This window comes from Sorex fumeus, unplaced genomic scaffold, assembly GCF_029834395.1.
Source record: "Sorex fumeus unplaced genomic scaffold, SorFum_2.1 ptg000044l, whole genome shotgun sequence".
Taxonomy (NCBI): Eukaryota; Metazoa; Chordata; class Mammalia; order Eulipotyphla; family Soricidae; genus Sorex; species Sorex fumeus.
Window position 1 is genome coordinate 13515241 of NW_026606101.1, and position 17303 is coordinate 13532543.

A 17303-nucleotide genomic window follows, 5' to 3' on the forward strand; every position below is an offset into this window, starting at 1 on the left:
TCACAGAGGCCCCTGCTTGCTTAGAGGCCATGGACTCCTGGGCTCGGAGAACAAATGGAATTCCAAACCCCAGCAGACAAATAAAACAGGGGAACTGGGGACTTGCAAGTGCAGGAGTGGGTAGGAAGTGGCATCTGTCACCACGGAACCCCACAGAGAACCCCTCCCCGGAAGGCAGCAGCCCCTAACTGTGCTGTATGAGGCGACTCCATTTCACATCTGGTCTCCAAAGTCTCAGGCTTGCGAGGCTTAAGGCTGCTGCCTCAGAAGCACATTGGTACCTGGGTCAGAAGGGGGACGACGGAGCCAAAAAACAAATACAGCCTCACAGTGGGAAAAGCGGAAGGTGAGAAAGAGATCACTTATTCATTTTATTTATTTTTTTGCTTTTTGGGTCACACCCAGAGATACTCAGGGGTTACTCCTGGCTCTGCACTCAGGAATTACTCCTGGCCATGCTCAGGGGACCATATGGGATGCCAGGATCGAACTCTGGTCTGCCGCTGCAAGGCAAACGCCCCACTGGTCATTTTTTAAATTCATAAACCTGGGTACGATTTAAGAGTAGAAATCAAAGTCTGCATAAATTCAATGAGAAGGAATTCTGGCTTGTGGTCAAGCAGTGTCACCCCCTTGTGGCCTGTCCCTGGCTGGCTAGGCACTCTCCCTGGAGCCCTGTGTCAGGGCAGGATGGGATACTGATGGAACAGTACATCCTGCCACCAGGAACAAGACTGCCCCTGAGGCCAGCACCTCGCTCGGCAACACGCCTCAGCCACTGGCCTCCCTCAGGGGCTGGCAGCTGGGTTCCCTGGGAGCACCTAGTGTGATGAAACTGCTCTGCAGGGTGAGAGAGACAGTACAGCGGAACTTCCCTTGTACAAGGCCAACCTGTGCTCTACCCCCCATGACACACATGGTCCCCTGAGCCCCACCAGGAGTGATCCCTAAGCACAGAGATGGAGTAAGCCTTGAGCACTGCCGGGTGTGGCCCCAAACAAGAAACAAACTAAAAACAACCCAAAACTGTCCTGGCAATTGTAGAATCAGGTACTGTGAGTTAAAACGATTATGAGAGAGAATTTTATAGCTACCAGATGGGCGAAAGCTAGTCTGATGATCGCAAGTGTTGGGAAGATTGAGTCGCAACCAGAACTCATATCCTACTCGTCTCGAAGCTTTAAGTTATAGTTGTTTATAAAACAACTTACTATTATTAATAATAATGACTATTATTATTGTTTGGGATCACACCTACCTATGTTTAGCGGCAACTCCTGGCTCAGGGGCTGGATACTTGAGCACAGCTCAGGTAACCATGTGGAGCTTGGGAGCTAACCCGTGTCTCTGGCTACAAAGCCTGTGCTCTAGGCCTTTCAGCTCTCTCTGGCTCCAACGACTTGTCGTTTGGTAAACCCTCGGATCCAGCTGTGCCAGACCAGAAAAGCTTTGTCTTTGGTTTGGGGGCCACACCCAGCAGTATGCAGAGGCGATTACAGCTGGGCTCAGGAGTGACACCTGGAGGTGCTTGGGGGATCATACGTGGTGCAGGAGATCAACTAAGGTCAGCTGCATGCAAGACGAGGGCCTTCCCTCCTATACTGTCTCTTCCACCCTCACACCAGAAATTCTTGTACAAACGTGTTCTCCTGAGGCCAAGTACAAAAACGTTCACTCATAGCAAGAAAGAGAGACAATACCCATTCATCAGAAAAACGAGGTGCCGCAGAATTCTCAGCACAGTGATAATGAGTTGCAGCAACAAGCATCCATATGGATCGATTTCATGAACACAACATCGCGCAAATAGCAGCAGCAGATTATTAACAGTGGGATTCATTTACATAAAAGTTAAAAGTATGTGAAGGTAAAATCGTCTTTTACTCAGAGGTACACACACATGGCAAAAGGCGAAAGTCAAGCAAGACAATGAGAAGCATCTGATCCGAGACGAGGGCTAGTCTGCCACAGACGGCTGTGTCCTGCCCTGGAGCGGACTAGCCTTACTGCTGTCCTTTACCTTGTGCTCTCATCATCTTTTTTAAAAAAACAAAACAAAACAAAAAAAAACACCTCGAAGCCATTAATAAATTTTCAAATCGGACAAAGGTTTTTTCCCATTTTCTTTTCTTTTTTTCGTTTCTGGGCCACACCCAACTGTGCCCAGGGATCACTTCTGGCAGGGATCAGGGGACCATTATGTGGTTCCAGGGATAGAACCTGGATTGGCTGCATGCAAGGTAAGTATGCTACCAACTATCTCTCTGGCCTCAATTTTTTTTCTTTTTTTAAATTTTTTAATATTTATTAATGAAACACCATGAGGTACAGTTGTAGACTTACAAATGTTTGTGCTTGGGTTTCAATTATACAATGATCAAATACCCATCCCTCCACCAGTGCCCATTTTCCACCATCACGGGTCCCAGTATCCCTTCCACCCCCCCATGACTCCCATCCCACCTTGCCTCTGTGACAGGGCATTCCCTTTTGTTCTCTCTCTCCTTTTGGGTGTTGTGGTTTGCAAAAGAGGCATTAAGTGGCAATCATGTTTGGTCTATAGTCTACTTTCAGCATGCTTCTCCCATCCTGGGAGGATCCTCCCAGCACCCTTTATTTGGTGCTCCCTTCTCTATCTGAGCTCCCTTTTCCCCTAGCATGTGTGGCTGTCTGGCCCCACTTTCATTCAATGAATGTATTATTCATTGAAGGATCATGGAGCTGTTGGGAGAGCAAACTTCAAAGAACAATCATCTCTTTCTGTCTCTATCTCCCTCTCTCCTTTCTCACTGTCTCTCTCTCTCTCTCACTCACACTCTGTCTCTCTCTCTCTCTTCAAATCACAAAGCACAAAAAGGAAAAAGTGCCAAGGAAGAGATGCCGGTACCTTGATCTTGGCGCCGAGCATCTCAGCGGCATCCTTCTCCCGCCGCAGGTCCTCCATCTTCTTCTCCTTCTCCTTCAGCAACCGCATCTTCTCTTCTGCAGCCAACTTGTGGTCCTCCACAATGGCCCGCTTCTCAATCTCCAGTTTTTCCTGCTGTTCCCGCCAGTAATCATCCTTATCATCCCCGTCCTCCTCGCCCTCTTCACCCTCCTCCTCCTCCTCCTCCCCGCCCCCACCACTGCCACCGCCATCCCTCCGCCTCTCTCGTTTCTTCCTCCTGCCAATGGACCGTTTTTCCAGCTGGGCCTTGAGCCGAGCAATCTCTTCCTGGAATTCCCGCAGGAGGGCGTCCTTCGGGTCCTCGTTGACCCGGGGCTTGTTCTTAATGTTTTTGGCACGGTTGGCGTATCTCAAAGTGGTCAGAGTCTCCTCGACGTTGTAAGAGGCAGGCCCCACATTGGCCACCATCACAGTTTTGGCATTGCCCCCGAGAGAATCCTGGAGGAGCCGGGTGAGCTTTGAGTCCCGGTAGGGGATGTGAGTGCTCTTGCCATCCACCAGGGCCGAGATGACGTTGCCCAAAGCCGAAAGGGACAGATTGATCTTGGTGGCTTCCTTTAATCTCTCCCCTTGTGCGCCTGTCTTGGCTTGCCGTTCGCTGCCAGCAAGATCTACGAGGTTCAATTTCCCTACGCGGATGTGATTTTCACCGTCGAGACCGACCTCACTGCACTCGATGGTGATGACAAAAATGGCGTGAGACCGTGAGCTGTGCTCATTCATGTTGGTGGCACCAACGGAGCGGTTCTGGTTCCCCACATTCATCACGTGCTCGATCTCCTTCACACTCTTGGTGACAAAGGAAGACAGGTCTTTGACATAGACGCCGGTGTCGGGCCTCTCTTTGAGCTCGAGCCGTTTGGTCTGGTCCTTGGAGAGCAGGTCACGGATCTCCTCCTGGTAGATCTCTAAGTAGGAAGCCCGAACCAGGTACTGCTGATTCTGGGAGCGCGAGATGTGAGTGAAGATGTGGTCAAATGAGTTGGGGATCACTCCCCTCTTCTCAGGGTCGCCCCGGACTCCTTCCATGGTGTAGGTCTTCCCCGTCCCAGTTTGTCCATAGGCGAAAATCGTCCCATTGAAACCTTGTAGGACAGAGTCCACGAGTGGCCGGAATGTCTCATCGTAGAGTTCAAACTGCTTGGCATTCCAATCATAGACTGCGTCAAAAGTGAAGGTCTTGGGCATTTCATGAGCCACTCCCCGGGGGTTCTTCACAGACACTTGCCCCAGCTTCACGTCCACATCCACCACTTTGTCGTAGGAAGCAGCTTTTTCTTTGCCGTTCATGGGCCGACAGCGCACCACTACCCTGACCGACTCTGAGCTCTTTAATTTTGACATGATGAATTCCCAACTGGATCAGTCTGCAGGGTCCCGAGTCCACAGTGCGCCTGGATGCTACGGTCCTGGGAAGAGAACAAAAGTGAGTGAGAACAGGACAGCTGTCTGTGGGGGTTACTGAGTGGCCGCTGACACTATCAAGTCAAAGGTTAGAACACATGCTCTACAGGGGGAGCCCCGCCCCCCCCCCAAACACCACTGGGATCAAGCACTGCCCATGAGTAGCCCTGAACCAATCATCCCCAAAAATAAAACCACCAGTAAAAACTGGCTTGTACAAAATATATTCGGGGCCAGAGATGGAATAGATATTAAGGTACTTGCCTTGCACGTGGCTGACCCTGGTTCAGTCCCCAGCACCAAAATAGCTCTTTGAGCACCACCAGGAGGAATCCCTGGTACAAATGCCGGAGCAGCCCCTGAGACCACTGGTGTGGTCTAAGCACCCCCTCCACACACACAAAGACAAAATATTACAATATGTTTAACGGAATGATATTGTCTATTTTGGTTTTGGGGCCACACCCAGCAGTGATTGGGGCTTACTTCTGCCTCTGCACTGAGGGATCACTCCTGGTGGGACTCGGGGGACCGTATGTGTTGCGAGGGATCAAACCGAAGTCAGCCGCATGTAAGGCAAGCATCTTCCCCCTGTATCATTGCTCCAGCCCAGTATTCAATTTCTCTCTTTCTAAGTTGTTCATGCATAATACACACATATGCCTACCTCTCCCTTCTCACATCAGCCCTCAGTACGTGCAGCAAATGCAGTATGTCCTCGGTATATACAGTATGTACAGCATTACTCAGTACATGCAGCATTTACAAATGTATACTCAGTATATGCAGCATTAATCCTGTATGTGACTTTTCTAATCCTGTGACTTTTCTAAGCCATCTTGGAGTTTATTCCCTAAGGCAATGTAAATCTGCCCTACTCCTTCTGCTTTTATTACTGGTGTGGGGGCCACTTCTAGCGGCATTTAGGGGCTATGAGAGTCACCTGGTGACATCTGGGGTTCATTCAGGGACAGGGATCAAACCCAGAGCCTGGCTTTGCATGTGCCTGGTCCCTTGAGCCACATGCCTGTCTCCAGAACTGCAATATCATTTGGCAGCGGCCAGGCATCCTATACACGGGAGCACCATCATTTATAGGGCCGAGTGACGAGCACTCAAGTCGTCTCTGTGAAACTCTTGGAACCACATCCTTTCACAGACGAGTAGGTAGAGCGGTTAAGAATAAATTCCTAGAACTGAAATTGCTAGGTCACAGGACATACACGCGATTCTGATACTGAGAACCATGTTCTTTTTAACTGTGAAGGGCCACTCCTTGACAACAGACGGACGGGAGTGAGAAAGCAGGGCTGGGCTCGAGGTCTCTGTATGCAGATATTTGCTTAAAACTGACCATAGGGTCTGTGTGGTCCCCCACCAAACGTTTCCAACTGTTTCATTGCCAGGCACGTTTTGAAATGCAAAAAGTTATGTTTCATACTTCTAACATTACATGTCAAAATGTCTGCACAGAAAAAAAAAACAGAAGACCTCTTGTTCTCTCTGAACCCCTTTTCTATAAACTCTACAAAAGAGGGATAATTATTCTTCCTTTTGAACCACTGTGAGTCTGAAGCACTTCCAAAGCTGGAAGGACTTGGGGAACTGACATAAAGCTGGATTAAAATGACCAAGCCAGGGGCCTGAGTGAGTCAAAGGACTGGAGCAGATATTTTGCATGCAGCACTTTGAGGAATGCCCCCTGAGCAATAAGCTGGGAGTAGCCCTTGAGGACTACCAGGTATGGCCCAAAGAAATAAAATGAAATTTTAAAAAATAACCATATAAATCCATTCAAGACCACTGGAAATTACAGTGAGGAAGGACGCATTGTAAGTGAGTGAGGAAATTATAGTGAGGGCCAGAGAGAGAGGGTACAGCAGATAGGGTGCTTGCCTTGCACATGGCCGATCCAGGTTCAATTTCCGACACTCCCGAGCTTAGCCAGGAGTGATTCCTAAGCGCAGAGGCAGGTATAAGCCCTGAGTGTTGCCTAGTGTGACCCCCAAACAAACAAAAACATCACTAGGCTAACAATTTTTATTCAGGGTATAGCGATCCTACCAAAAGTAAATTACAGTGAGCTCCAAATACCCAATTAATATTCAATTGGAATAAATCTCAAGCCGTTTAAAAAAAAACCAGTCCTTCCATTCATTCGTCACCTTCTAGATGGTATTATAATCTTGTCAGATGGGAAGAACCAGATGTTGGTATGAGCACTCTATTGTCTCTGGTTTTCATTTCCAGGGCAACGGTCCCCAAGTCACACTTGGTGTGGCGAAGTCATTGCTTGGTTCTCCCTCCATTTCACTCGGGGCCTGCGAAACTGCTCAAGACGCATCGCTCACACTCCAGCCCCTGCACCTCCCACTGCAGTGCAGGACAGTGACACAAGTCCTTATCGAGACTTTCAGGAGCAAAAGAAACATAAGGTAGATGGAGGCAGGTGGACAGTGGAAAGAACTGAGTCTTCTGCATTTACACACTCCCCCCCCACCCCCCAAGGAAACATAGCAGCCTACTTTTCCCACCACACAATGTAGCACCAAGACTGTTTATGTACACAGACACACACACACACACACACACACACACACACCAGTAAGCTGACCTAGATGTTCAACTGTTTGTTACAGCCCATATATTTTCTGAGCACATCTCCAAAATGATTTTTTAAAAAAAGGGATATGATAATGACCTACAATAATCCCCAAAATCTTTTAAAAAGAAGGAATTCCCAAAGCATGAGTCCCCTTAATTAAATCTCCTCGACTGTGAGCACAGAATACCATTTCTTCTCTGAACTCACCAAGTTCAAGTTGAACTAGTTATGTATTATTGATGCATTATATCAGGAAGATGGACTAATTTAATTTCCTGCCACCAGGGCTTACAATCTTATTCTCAGTCCTCCTCAAAGAAAAGAGTTTTCTTGGAAGGCTGCCCTGATACTTTATTTTATTACCTTCCTTATTCTTCTGGCCAGACTAATTACAGTGATAAATCTTTAGAGGAATTCACAGCACTGCCAGGAAAGAAGGAACCACAAGTCAGCAACTCACCACCTTCATCCCAAATACCTTTTCTGCTAGAACTTGTCATTCTGATGCTAACGACCCCTGCTGAAATGGCCACTAGACTTGAAAACCCAGGATCTGCCCCTGCCTCAGCTCCTTTGTCTCCTGAGAAAGCGGATGCACAGTTTTCATGGCAGCCACACTCTTCCAGCCCAGCCTCCAAATAGTTCATGTTTGGACTCAGGCAAGTTGTCATGGAGCCTTTCTTCAAGTTCTAGAATTAGGTGCGGAATGAATTTGCAATAATCACTGGCCTATCCAGTTCGAAGTTAGAATTACAGGCTAGTCACATACCACCTATGGCATTTTAGATGCCTCCCATTATTGAAAACAAAACTCAGCGATTTTGCTTTGCACACGCACGAAGAAACATGAACAAGGATGCTTTCTGTAACGTTCCTAAAATAGCCCAACAAAAGTGGGGAAAACCCTACACATCCATTTAGATGGGGATTGAAAAATAAAATAAGGGGGTCGGAGAGATTGTTTAGCAGACAGGATGGTTGCCTTGCACATGTTTAACCCTGGTTTCATCCCTGGCTTCCGATATGGTCCTCGAGCCCCCCTATGAGTGATCCCTGAGCGCAGAGCCAGAAGTGAGCCCTGAGCACTGCTGGGTGTGGCCCAAAAATAACAAAATACAAACAGGGCCTCTTCAAATTACAGATAGTAAGAAACCTACTAGTGAACAGAAATAAGAGTGGAGGGCAACTAACTACAGCACTAACTAACCTATGGGCTCACACTTTGTTTGTGTAAATAAAGTTTTACTGAGACATAGCCCGACCCTCTTTACATATTATCTTTGGTTTATGTTAGCTATGAAATAGCAGAACTGAACAGTTGTAGTAGAGATAGTGTGACAGTATAGCCCTAGAAGCCTCATCTTTACTTACTCTACTTACTTTACTTCCTAATCTTTATTCAGCTTTTGTTTGGGGACCACATCCACCAGTGCTCAGGAAAACTTTAGGGGACCTTATGAGGTGACAATCTGAGCTGGGGCTGGCCGCGTGCAATTCAAAAGCCTTAACTCTTGAATGATCTCTCCAGTTCTAATCCCTGGTCTTCTACAGAAAAAGTTGCCAGGGCTGGAGAGACAGCCCAGTGGATAAGGCATTTGCCTTAAATGCTCTCGACCCGGGCTCCGTCTCAGGCACCCCCAGAAGTTATCCCTGACCAAAATGTCAGGAATAAGCTCTGAGCACTGACAGTGGCCCCAACTCCTCCCCCACTTCAGAAGAAGTTTGCCAGTCCTGAATTAGTTCCGTATATACAAATTGACATAAACAGGTTGAACGAAATACTGTAGCATGACAGTTATGACAATAAATACAAAACAATATGGTATATACAGCTTTGGATTTAAGTCTGTTTGAATAAAACTGGGACAGAATATATATCTGTGATACTGACGGTCATCAGTATCACACAGTATAAAGAAGGCAGGGGAGTGCAGCAAATGAGACTAAAAATGAGAGTACTACTTCGATTTTTCCTATTTGCTTTGGGTGACAACTGGCTGTGCTCAGGGGACTACAGTGCTGGGGATCAAACCTGGGAAGGCCGCCTGCATGGCAACTGCCCTAATCACTGGACTATCTCTCTGGCCCCAATATTTCATTTTTACCTGAAATATTTTATAATTTCTCTTTGAAACAAAAAGCTTGAAGCAAATAAGAGATTTTGACAACAACATCAATTCTGATTGTTTCTTACATCAGTTTCTGAAGGGTAATGTTTCCTAAGGGGCTGGGGAGACTGGTCAAGTGGGAGAGCACAGACCTAGCATGTGCAAAGGCCCTGAATTTGACCCCCACAAGGCCAAGTAGAGCCCCAGTGGCCTCTCAGCACCACTGGGTGTGGCCTCTAAAATATAAATATAAAATGTGCAATGGGGAGGGGATGGTGGTGGAGAGATAGTACAGTGGGCAGGGCCCCTGGAGGGGGCATAGCGGGCACTGTGCTGCTCGGGAGTCACTCCCAACAGTGCTGGTGTATGTGAAACTTGGGGTCTAGTCTGGAGTTCCTGCATGCAAAGCAGGTGCTGCAGCACTCAGAGCCATCTTCTCCGTCATGACCACATTTTCATTACTCATTTTTCTTAAGTTGGGGGATCATACCCAGAAGTTCTCAGGGCATACTCCCAGCTCAGTGCTTGAGGGCTTTTCTGGCAGTGCTGCTAGGGATGAATCTGGGACTCCTGCATACAAAGCATCCACTCTAGCATGCCTACCATGTGCAAAGTCTCTGCATTTGATCCCCGGCTCTGCCACATGGAACCCTCTCCTTTGAGCCATCTCTCCGCCCTCTAACATGTTTTTTTTTTTTTTCTAACATGTTTTTATTTTGGCTTTGGGGCCACTCCAGGCTGTGCTCGGGGCTTACTTCTGGCTTTGCACTCAGAGATCACTCCTGGCAGACTCGGGGGACCAGGGATCAAACCCAGATCAGGTGTGTAGAAGGCAAGTGCCCTACCCACCATACTACCAATCCGGCCCCTGTGGTCCTCTCTGGGTAGATGAATTATATGTGGCTGACCTGCTCTTTCAACACTTCTGTGTTGTTTTTTCCCTTTGGCTTTTGGGCCACACCAAGCAGTGCTCTGGGCTTATTCCTGGCTCTGTGCTCAGGAATCATTCCTGGCGGTGCTCAGGGAACCACATGTGATGCCAGGGATTGAACCCAGGTTGGCCACATGCAAGGCAAGTGTCCTACGCACTGTACTATCTCTCTGGCCCCTCTTTCAACATTTCTGCACTTTCCAAACTTCCTTAGGCAAGCATGCAATATCTTCAATTGGGGAAAAATAAAAATTTGACTCAGTTCACTGAGCAGAGTCTCCCAAGGAGCAGCAATGTGCAGGCACACCGAGTGCATACTAATGCCTCTTTAATCAATGTGTCCCGGTGCAGTGTCCTCTAAGAGCAGACGAGGCAACCACCTGCCAGTTGCCTGGCTGACAGTTCAAGGACTCAGCATGTCTGAAAGACAGCCCGAGTTACAGATCACCTGAGCCATCCATCAGAAAAGCTCCGCCACACTTGGGCAAGATAATCCCAGTAACTGCCTCTGAATCACCCCACCCACGTCCCTGTGCGGGCGCTCTCAGGGGAAGCACCCGCCTCCACCTTATATCCAGCTCATCATTATCCACGATACTCTTTCACAGCCATTTCTAACTGTTCTGGAATATCAGGTCTCCTTATTGATGATTCCCAAACAACGCAGAGAAAACAAGTCCCATGCGGTGTCTCTGGTTCCTATAGTCAGCTGTCACAACGGGAGCGACACAAATTTCAAAGCAAGATTATTTCATTTCGAGTTGAAAAATAATACCACCAGGGCAGGAGCGATAGTACCAGCAGATAGGGCACTTGCCTTGCATATGGTTGAGCTGGGTCTGTCACTGGCACTACATACAGTCCCCAAAGCCCTGAGCTTTGCTGGGTGCGGCTCCCACCCCAGAAGAAAGGAAAAATAAGGTCACTGTGAAAAATAATTAAAAAAATAATGAAATGAAAAAATAAAGCCACCTCCCTGCAGAACTTTTTAAAGGAAATGGCATTTGTGTTGAGGGGAATAATTTTATGTTTATTTATATATATATATAACATGCATATAGTGTATCTGGGGCCAAGCATGAGAGCCAGGTGACAACGTTGTTGCCTGTGGGGAAAAGAGCTTGGGAGGCTGCGTGCCAAGAGAGGAGGGAGCCTGTGCTCTGGCAGCCTTTTATAGCTCCTGAGTACTGAATCACACGCTTACCTTCCTCAGAAAATTAAACCAGGGGCTGGAGAGATAGTACAGTGTGCAGGGAACCTGTCACGCCCATGGCCGACCCAGGTTCAATCCCTGGCACCCCAAACAGTCCCACATAAAGCCAGGTTAAATCCTGAGAAGAGCCATCTGTGGCCCCAAAACAAACAACAGAAAGAAAGTAAAACTAAAGTGAAAAATATGGAAAAATTTTGTGAAATTCAGAAAAGGGGTCAAAATTCATGAAATTCCTCCTTTCTAAACATCCGTTTCAACTGACCCCCTTGACTAAATGTATGTAATAACAATGATTTGATGAATAAAGGGACCCAGGAGTAGAACTACTCAGCTCAATATTTTTTTTTCTTTTTGGGTCACACCTGGTGATGCACAGGGGTTACTCCTGGCTCTGCACTCAGGAGTTACTCCTGGCGGTGCTCAGAGGACCATAACGGATGCTGGGAATCAAACCCAGGTCGGCCGCATGCAAGGCAAATGCCCTACCCGCTATACTATCTCTCCAGCCCCCTCAGCTCAATCTTAAGGTGCAGTTTCACCTAGGAGCATCCATGAAAGCTTTGGCAAAGAAATACTGAATTTTCTAATGTCAACCAGTATGTTACATAGCTTCAATCCTGGGAGGCATTCAAAGATGACAAACCAGGGGCCGGAGCAATAGCACAGCGGGTAGGGCGTTTGCCTTGCATGTGGCCAACCGGGGTTCGATTCCCAGCATCCCATATAGTCCCCTGAGCACCGCCAGGGTAATTCCTGAGTGCAGAGCCAGGAATAACCCCTGGGCATCACCAGGTGTGACCCAAAAAAAGAAAAAAAAACCCAAAGACGACAAACCAGCAGGTTAATGAACACACACTGTTGTCAGCACAGGCACTATTTAGAAACATAAGGTCACCTGGGTTTTGGTGTGTGAACCATACAGTTTTGTGAACTGTCTAAAAGCTTTCAAACTCCTGGGCTGGGAGATATTGCAGCGGTTAGGGTGCATGGTCCTGGCTGGGCGCCATCCACAGCACCACATGGCTCCCGGGGTCCCTGAGCACTGCCACTGTATTCCCAACTGGCACAACTTATTTGAGGGCTGTTGATCAATACCAGACTCTCGACGTAAGAATGCCCCCTTGAAACAGCAACTCTATTTCCCAAAATACTTTGAGGACATCACCGATTAACGTAAGTGCGAGACGCATGGGCATGTCTAGCACTGCACCATCTCGACCTAAGGCGAGATGATGACACATCTCTCAAGTGGAAAGTAACCATGCAGTCAAGGAAGAATAAACACACCAGGGGCCAGAGAGACAGTACAGCAAGGTAGGGCACTCGTGGACAAACTGGGTTCCATCATGGTCCCCCTGGGCCTCACCAGAATGATCCCTGAACACAGCTAGGTATGACAAAAAAAAAAGTAAATATTTCAAATTAAATAAATACAATAAATCTCTAAGGCACACGGGTTAACATTTATGACATTCTGTATAGTTGAGAACAGGCAGTCTATCCAAACGAGGGAGTAACTCAGGCTCACCTGTGTACAGAGGAGACCGTGGGGGCGGGCACAAGAGGAGAGAGGGACTTAAAGTCTGGGTTGAAAAGCTTTAGTATTCAACATGCCAGGGTATGGATTCCTACACTGCCCTAATAGTCTTGGAAAGGTTTATCCCCATAAAACAGGGTCAGTAATACCTGTCACTGTCACTGTCCTCCCGTTGTTCATCGATTTGCTCGAGCAGGCCCAGTAATGTCTCCATTGTGACAATTGTTACTGTGTTTGGCATATCGAATATGTCACGGGTAGCTTGCCAGGCTTTGCCGTGTGGGCGAGATACTCTTGGTAGCTTGCCAGGCTCTCTGAGAGGGGTGGAGGAATCGAACTCAGGTCAGCCATATTGGCCGCTTACAAGGCAAACGCCCTACCCACTGTGCTATCACTCCAGCCCCAGTATTACCTACTTTGAAGAATAGTTTGAGGACTAAATAAGTAGTGTTAAATACTTAGTCTGTTTCTTTTACTTTTTTTCTTTTTGGGTCACACCTGGTGATGCACAGGGGTAACTCCTGGCTCTGCACTTAGGAATTACTCCTGACGGAGCTCAGGGGACCATATGGGATGCTTAACATTGATCTCAGGTAAACCATGTGCAAGGCAAAAGCCCTTCCCACTGTGTTATCGCTCCAGCCCCCTTAGTCTGAGTTTAATAAACACTCAGGAAATGCATACAATATTGATCCTGGTTGAGAGATTGCAAGTGAAATTTGTTGTCAGTTTTTCTGCCTTTTGGAGGGGTGCATGTATTTTGTTTCTTACAATCAGGGATGCAGGGGAAACAATAAAGCTTGTTTTTCTTTGACAATAAACAGTGCAACCCCTTAGGTTGATGTGTTGTAGGAATACAGGTTACCTACGTGGAAAGAGACCTAGAAATGTCACAGACAAAAAAGAATAAAAAATAAATAAATTCTAACAAGCACCATGCCCTCCCAATCATTTAGAGACCCAAAAAAGCAAAGAAAGTAGTTGTTTGAGAAGGAAAAGAGAAAAATAAACCCCTTCTTTGCATCCAGTTATGAAACATTCCTAAAAGGCATTTATTAAAAAGGTATTCTAAGTCACTTACTTAGAATCGATGAGGGTCTGGTGTTTTTGCTGTTTTCAATGGTCACAACTTAAAGAATAACAAGAGCTTTAATGTGCATTTCTCACCTAATCTTTAAAATTTCTTTATGAAAAATAGGTATTAGTCCAATTTTAAACATAAGAAAGGCAGACTCAGAGAAATTAATTTCCCAGGGTCACACACCCTTGGTTTCACTTACTTTAAGTGAAACAGCTGGGATTTAAAAATCAGTTTGTTTCACAAAAATTTGTAAGTCTATAACTACCTCATGGTGTTTCACTAATAAAAATTTTTTTTAAAAAATCAGTTTGTTTCCGCCTTACAAGCGGCCAACATGGCCGACCCGAGTTCAATTCCTCCGCCCCTCTTGGAGAGCCCGGCAAGCTACCGAGAGTATTCGATATGCCAGACACAGTAACAACAAAGTCTCCAATGGAGACGTTACTGGGCCTGCTCGAGCAAATCGACGATCAACGGGAGGGCCTTTACCTTTACCTTTATGTAAAAACCCACATGTAAGGGCCTAGGATGTAGCTCAGTGGCATAGCACATGCCTTTCAAGTCTGAGGCCCTGAGTTTGATCTGCAACACTATAAAAAAAAAATCTCCATATTTTAATTTTATTTTTAGTTTAGTTTTAGGGCCACACCCGGTGGTTCTCGGGACTTAGTTCTGGCCCTGAGCTTTGGGATCATTCCTGGTAATCAGGAAAATATATGTGGAACCAGAGATCAAATGTGGGGTCAGCTGGGTACAAAACAAATCCCTTAACCCCTACTATCTCTCTGGCCCTCCTCAAATATTCAAACATATATGTTTGTGAAGCTAATCCTTATGCCACACGTTATATTGGCTTACAAGACAGTATAAATTCAATTAAAAAACCCCACATTTTCATTGTGGGCCTTATTTTTTTTTTAGTTAAAAAAAAACTCTACAAGTCCATTCCAATATACACATACATTTAACAATATCCAAGCTGGAGGTAGGAGCAATAGTATAGCAGGTAGGGTTTCCCCTTGCCACGGAGCCCACCCAGGGCCAATCCCTGGCATCACAGACAGTTCCTGAGCCCCAGCGGGACTGCTCCCTGAGCCCAGAGCCAGCCAGGAGTAGCCCTCAGCACTGCTTGCTGTGACCCCCAAATAAAAGAAAACCAAAATTCATTCATTAATGAATAGCTAGCAAGCTGGAGAGTACAGAATCTAAGGCCTTGGACACAGCCAAAGCCAGTTCCAATCTCTGGCACCAAATACAGTTCTCCAACACGGCTTAAAAGAGAATCCTGAGCACAGAGCCAGGAACAGTTCCTGATTACTGTGGGGTGTGATCCCAAAACCCAAATAAAATAAAATAAGATGAAGTATCACCCCGATGTCTGAGTGTGATAACTCTAGGATGCACCCGCTGAGTGTGATCCTGAGGGACTTCCTGAATCGCCCACACACCACACTGAGTGCAGGGAGCGGCAGGCAGAAGGAGGCTGGATCCAACTCAAGGAGAATGGGACACAGCTTCCATTTTGGTTACTGTTTGGTTTTGGAGTCACACTTGGCAATGCTCAGGGCTTAACTCCTGGCTCTGCACTCAGAAATTATTCCTGGAGGTGCTTGGGGGACCCTATGGGATGTCGGCGATAGAATCCAGGTTGGCTATGTGCAAGGCAAGAGCCCTGCTATGGTTCTGGCCCCGCACTTGTTCCTTTGTGACAGTTCCTTTGTGACACTACCCTAACCACTGCCCAGGCTATACACTTACCTGCCTGCCAACAATGCCCCTTTTATGTGGCCCAGACAGAGTCCAGGCCCCAAGTCACCCAAAGTAGGAAACAGGAAAGGCTTTCCTGCCAGCAATTCCTCGTTCCCTGCACAAATCTGCAGGAAAAAATTAAGTTGTTTCTGTTGATAATTTACAAATAGGTAGTAAGAGACCTTTATTTACACTGGACATTGGATGACTACCACACCAAGCTGCCTGAGCACTGCTTGTGGCCACCTGCTTCTAAACAATGCTCAAGGTAAAGAGTCCTCTCCTTTACCAATGCATTAAAATTGTATGTTTTATACAAAACCCACATGATAGGAAACATATGCTCTTAACTTGTTTTTTAAGTTCAAAAACTTCAATTGTGCTAGGGATGCCCATGCTACTGTGTATCAGACCTTCAGGAATTTCTCATCTCACCCAGGTGAAACTCTAAACCAGGTGTTCCCAAATTTACTTGGCCTGTAGCCCCTGGAAATCCGCCTTCTATAAGAAAATAAACATAAAGCATGCATTAATTGTAGCTGAGGCGACTAACGCACACCGCCATTGTTTCAACACCTCTGGTATTACCCTCCTTAGCAGACTCATCAAAGAACTACTCCCACCCCCTTACTCCCCCATCTCAGGAAACCACCATCCTATTTTCAGTATGTGAAAGACTTTTCATTTTAACTGGATGGGTAGAGAGTCATAGAAAAAAAATCTGTATTTTAATTTTGGAATTTGGGCCATACTTAGCTATGCTCAGGGCTTACTCCTGGTTCTGTGCTCAAGGATCACTCCTAGTGATGTTCAGGGGATCATACAGGGTGCCGGGAATCAAACGTGGGCGGCCCCAGTATAAGGCAAACACCCAACCGTACTATCTCTCCACTCCAGAAAAATCTATATTTAAGAGGGAAGGTGGCCTGGAATAGTTAACCCATTGGACATGCCAGGTTTGAAGTCCTGCTGACCCCTCCATGACTGCAGCCTCCTTTCCCCCACTAAACCTATTTCTTTATCTGTAAAATGGGAATGCCACTAATCCTTGCTCCTTGGGGCATGGCTGGGTGATAAGAATGAGCACACAGTGCCAGGCCCACAGGAGGTGCTTCTGCCCTGACCCAATTTACAGGAGAAAAAAACCAAGAGGCAGACAGGGAAGTAATGAGGCACACTGAGATAAGAAAGTGGCAAAGCAAGCAGAAACCAGGTCTACCTGCTCCAAAGTTCAAGACTTTTTCCATACCAACCTGTCTGACGTGGGTCAGCCAACTCTGTCTATAATGTCTGCCTTGTCCATGTTCCACCTCTACTATTAAAGGCTTTTCTTTAAATCTTTAACACAAATTAGTTTTTTTTAAAGTTTTTGGGTTGTACCTGGCAATGCTCAGGGACTACTCTTGGTTCTACACTCAGGAATCACTCCTAGGGCCTTATGGGATGCTGGGGATCAAACCTAGGTCAGCCAGGGCTAAAGTGATAGCACAGCAGGTAGGGCATTTGCCTTGCATGCGGCAGACCCAGGTTCGATTCCCAGCACCCCATATGGTCCCCTGAGAACCGCCAGGAGTAATTCTTGAGTGCAGATCCAGGAGTGACCCCTGTGCATCAATGGTGTGACCCAAAAAGCAAAAAAACAACAAAAAAAAACACACCTAGGTCAGCCATGTGCAAGCAAAGTGCCCTACCCCCTGTACTATCTCTACAGTCCCCATAAATTAATTT

General features: G+C 46.7%; 1 protein-coding gene across 1 annotated transcript in view; it reads right to left on the reverse strand.

Moving 5' to 3' along the window:
- Window positions 1-17303, reverse strand: part of KIF3B (kinesin family member 3B) — a 40697-nt gene that overhangs the window by 10963 nt on the left and 12431 nt on the right. The window contains exon 2 of the mRNA XM_056121195.1: window positions 2888-4356. Within this exon, the coding sequence (XP_055977170.1) occupies window positions 2888-4291 (1404 nt within the window). The 5' untranslated portion in view covers window positions 4292-4356. The remainder of the gene's footprint in view (window positions 1-2887; window positions 4357-17303) is intronic.